Below are 3106 nucleotides of genomic sequence, written 5' to 3' on the forward strand. Positions count from 1 at the left end.
CTTCATCCCATATTTGAAACAAGTAACCCGAATACCCACACCACATCTAAGAGGCACAAATTAAAGTTGTTTGGTAGACCTGCATCACTAGCACATATCCTCAGCCTCTTATTAGGCCTCAAAGCTTCTGGAGGGGGAAGAAAAAATGAAAAGTCATGCTACCTGTCACTCATGAATCCCTCCATACCTGTATTTTGCAAAGACTTTGGAAAGATCCCCTGTTTTCGATGACATCTCATCTTTTCTTTAAAGAGTGAAGCTATTTCCTTCTTCTGTTGAAGAGTTTCATTTTTGAGAATGCCATATTCTAAAGTCTTATTTGTCAAAAGTTGCTCCTTTAAGTAGTTGTCCTTTTGTATAACGTTGTACTTTTGACTGAGGTTTTGTCTACTTTCCTCCTGTTGTTTTTCTCGAATACACCGAAAAACTAAAATTAATAGTATAGATATAACACAAAAAGTACTCATAATGTTTAAATGTTGAAATTTAATACAAAAGAAAAAGTCTCACTTTAAAAATCAACCCATTTCATTACTTTAATTAGTAATTTGACATTTAGAAAGTAACATCTCCATAAACTGGCCAGAGAAATAGAAACATCAAATTTCTCACTATTAGCAATGTAAGCATAGAGTAAAATAAGATATCTGAATAAAATTATAATGGTAACACCTCACCATTCAGTTTAGTTTCTTTTGAACAGTTAGCCCATCATTTACAAATAAATATCAAAATAAAAATCAGTTTATCAACATTTAGCGAGACGTCTTCTGAGTATCAAAATATGCACTAAGAAACATGAAGAAACAGCCCCGATTATTGGAGTAGATGGAATATCCATAGGAGAAAAAGGAGGAAGATCCAAATATGCGATTTTCTCTAAATGAAGCATATGAGTGATTTTCTCTAAAGATGTCAAGGAATTCAAATAAAAGACAAAGATTGAATACAAGATCATCTAACGTCCACATATAGAATACTCTTTTTACTAAACCATTTCTTCATTGTGTACTTACAAAACATCAAGGGAAAATCATAACTTCATTTTTTGTTTTTATTTTTATTTTTTTTGAGAAAGATTAGCTCTTAGCTAACATCTGCCACCAATCCTCCTCTTTTTGTTGAGGAAGACCGGCCCTGAGTTAACATCCATGCCCATCTTCCTCGACTTTATATGTGGGATGCCTGCCACAGCATGACCTGAAAAGCAGTGTGAAGGTCCTCACCCAGGATCCAAACTGGTGAAACCCAGACCACCAAAGCAGAACACGCGAACTTAACTGCTGCGCCACTGGGCCGGCCTCCATAATTTCTTCTGAACAGTTGTTTTTAAAAGAATATTTAGCCAAGATTCACAATGATCTAAAGTCAGAGGGCAGAATATTACTAAGTCCTGTATCACAAGGAATGTTACCAGGTGTTATACAGAATGACAAAGCTCATTACAGATGAAGTCATTGGAATAGGTAAGTAAAATGAAAATGACACTGTGATCTGTGTGAGGAAAAAATCACTAAAAAAGAGCCACCTGGGACATTGCCAGATTACAGCCAAGGAACAATTGTTGGAGTATGGTTAATATCAGCACAATTAGTGGTTACTGCTATTACTCAGATTGGAAAGATAGAGTTCAAATACTCACTCATTGTTCCCGACACTCTGACTGTCACCAAAAGAAGTAAACAGAGGATCCCAACAGTCACTACAAAGAGATGCCAGGGTACTGAAAACTCTTTAAATAAAGAAGGAAGAAAATAATCATTAGGAATAGAGGCTGGTCCACTACTCACTTTAACCCAGGACAACATTTTGGACAAAAAGATAATCTTCTCTAAAAATTTTACAAAAATATATCATGAAAATTGATTTAAATTTGTGATCTCATAATAACAGTTTTAAAGCTTTCAATTTATGACTGACATACACTCGCTGTAGAAATGTTACACACAAGAGCAGTCCTTCAGGATTTTAAAAGCACATCCCTTACAAAAGCACAGATGGCAGTAGACACAATACACATTTATGAGGATCTACACTGACATGTATACTCCTTTCTGTGATCACGATTAATCATGAAGAGGAAGGAAAGGGAGTCAATATTCTTGAGAAATTGGTGGCCAATAGTGGATATTCTGAAGCTGCGAATGTGATTGGGGTTCATCCTTAAAGGAGTTTCTAGAAATCAACTTTCTTTCCCATCAGTTCTATTTTTCTCTGGTCATTACTATATTTATCCTCCTAATATTGAGGTCTTTGGTTCCTAAAGGTTGTATCTCTGCCACTAGATTAAACAGGTAAAAGTTATTCTCAATTTAGAGTTTGTGACAATATTTGAGGGGAAAGAGAAAGAACAGAAAAGTTAGAATGCTCCTTTTGATTTGAACATTTTTGCTTCTTCATTGCGATTAAGGTTTGGTAAACATTTAAGACACCTAAAATATCTTTTGTCTGAATAAAAATATTGTTTCTAACGCACATTTTTCATTTCTCATTCTTTAACACTTTTTCTCTAGGAAATGCAATGTTTTCTTGAGACTCCAGTCTGTCCTGTACTCTTAATTTTTCTTTTTTTGAAAATTCTCTCTGACCTAACTTTGGTTGCCATTCTTCCTCTCTCTCTTTCTTCTTTCTCTCCAAAACCCTCATACATAGTTGTATATTCTATTGTAAGTCCTTCAAGTTCCTCCATGTGAGCCACTGCCACAGCATGGCTACTGACAGACTAGTTGTGTGGTTCCATGCCCAGAAAACAAACCTGGGCAGCCAAAGTGGAGCAGGTCAAATTTAACTGCAAGTTCATCCTGGCTGGTTCTGTCCTTTACTTTTAAAGGCCTCATGAACTCCTCTTAAACAAATTTGAGTGAAAAAATTCTTTTAGCTTCTTAAATTTAAATGAATTCATTAATTTGGAGAAATGGAGATTCTCACGAACTTTAAAAGAGTCTCGTTCTACTAGTCTACACAGTTATGATTTCATATTACCACCTGAGAACCTGAAGTACAGATAGGAACACTTTCTTCAAAAGTCTAAAGTTTGACAATCCATAAAAGATAGGGGTATCTAGATGCTTAAAACATATACCTTTGTCATCAGTTTTCCCAGGCC

The 3106-nt window shown here is 35.4% G+C and overlaps 1 protein-coding gene across 1 annotated transcript; it reads right to left on the reverse strand.

Annotated features, from left to right (window-relative positions):
- Window positions 1–187: 187 nt before the first annotated feature.
- On the reverse strand, window positions 188–3101 carry LOC124234101 (killer cell lectin-like receptor 2; the record flags this gene model as incomplete). The annotated part of the gene is made up of 3 exons (XM_046651366.1): window positions 188–427; window positions 1643–1732; window positions 3083–3101. Coding segments are annotated over 3 exons (349 nt in total), but the record flags the coding sequence as incomplete, so codon positions are not given.
- Window positions 3102–3106: the final 5 nt, after the last annotated feature.

This window comes from Equus quagga, unplaced genomic scaffold (genome assembly GCF_021613505.1).
Source record: "Equus quagga isolate Etosha38 unplaced genomic scaffold, UCLA_HA_Equagga_1.0 71030_RagTag, whole genome shotgun sequence".
Lineage (NCBI taxonomy): Eukaryota > Metazoa > Chordata > Mammalia > Perissodactyla > Equidae > Equus > Equus quagga.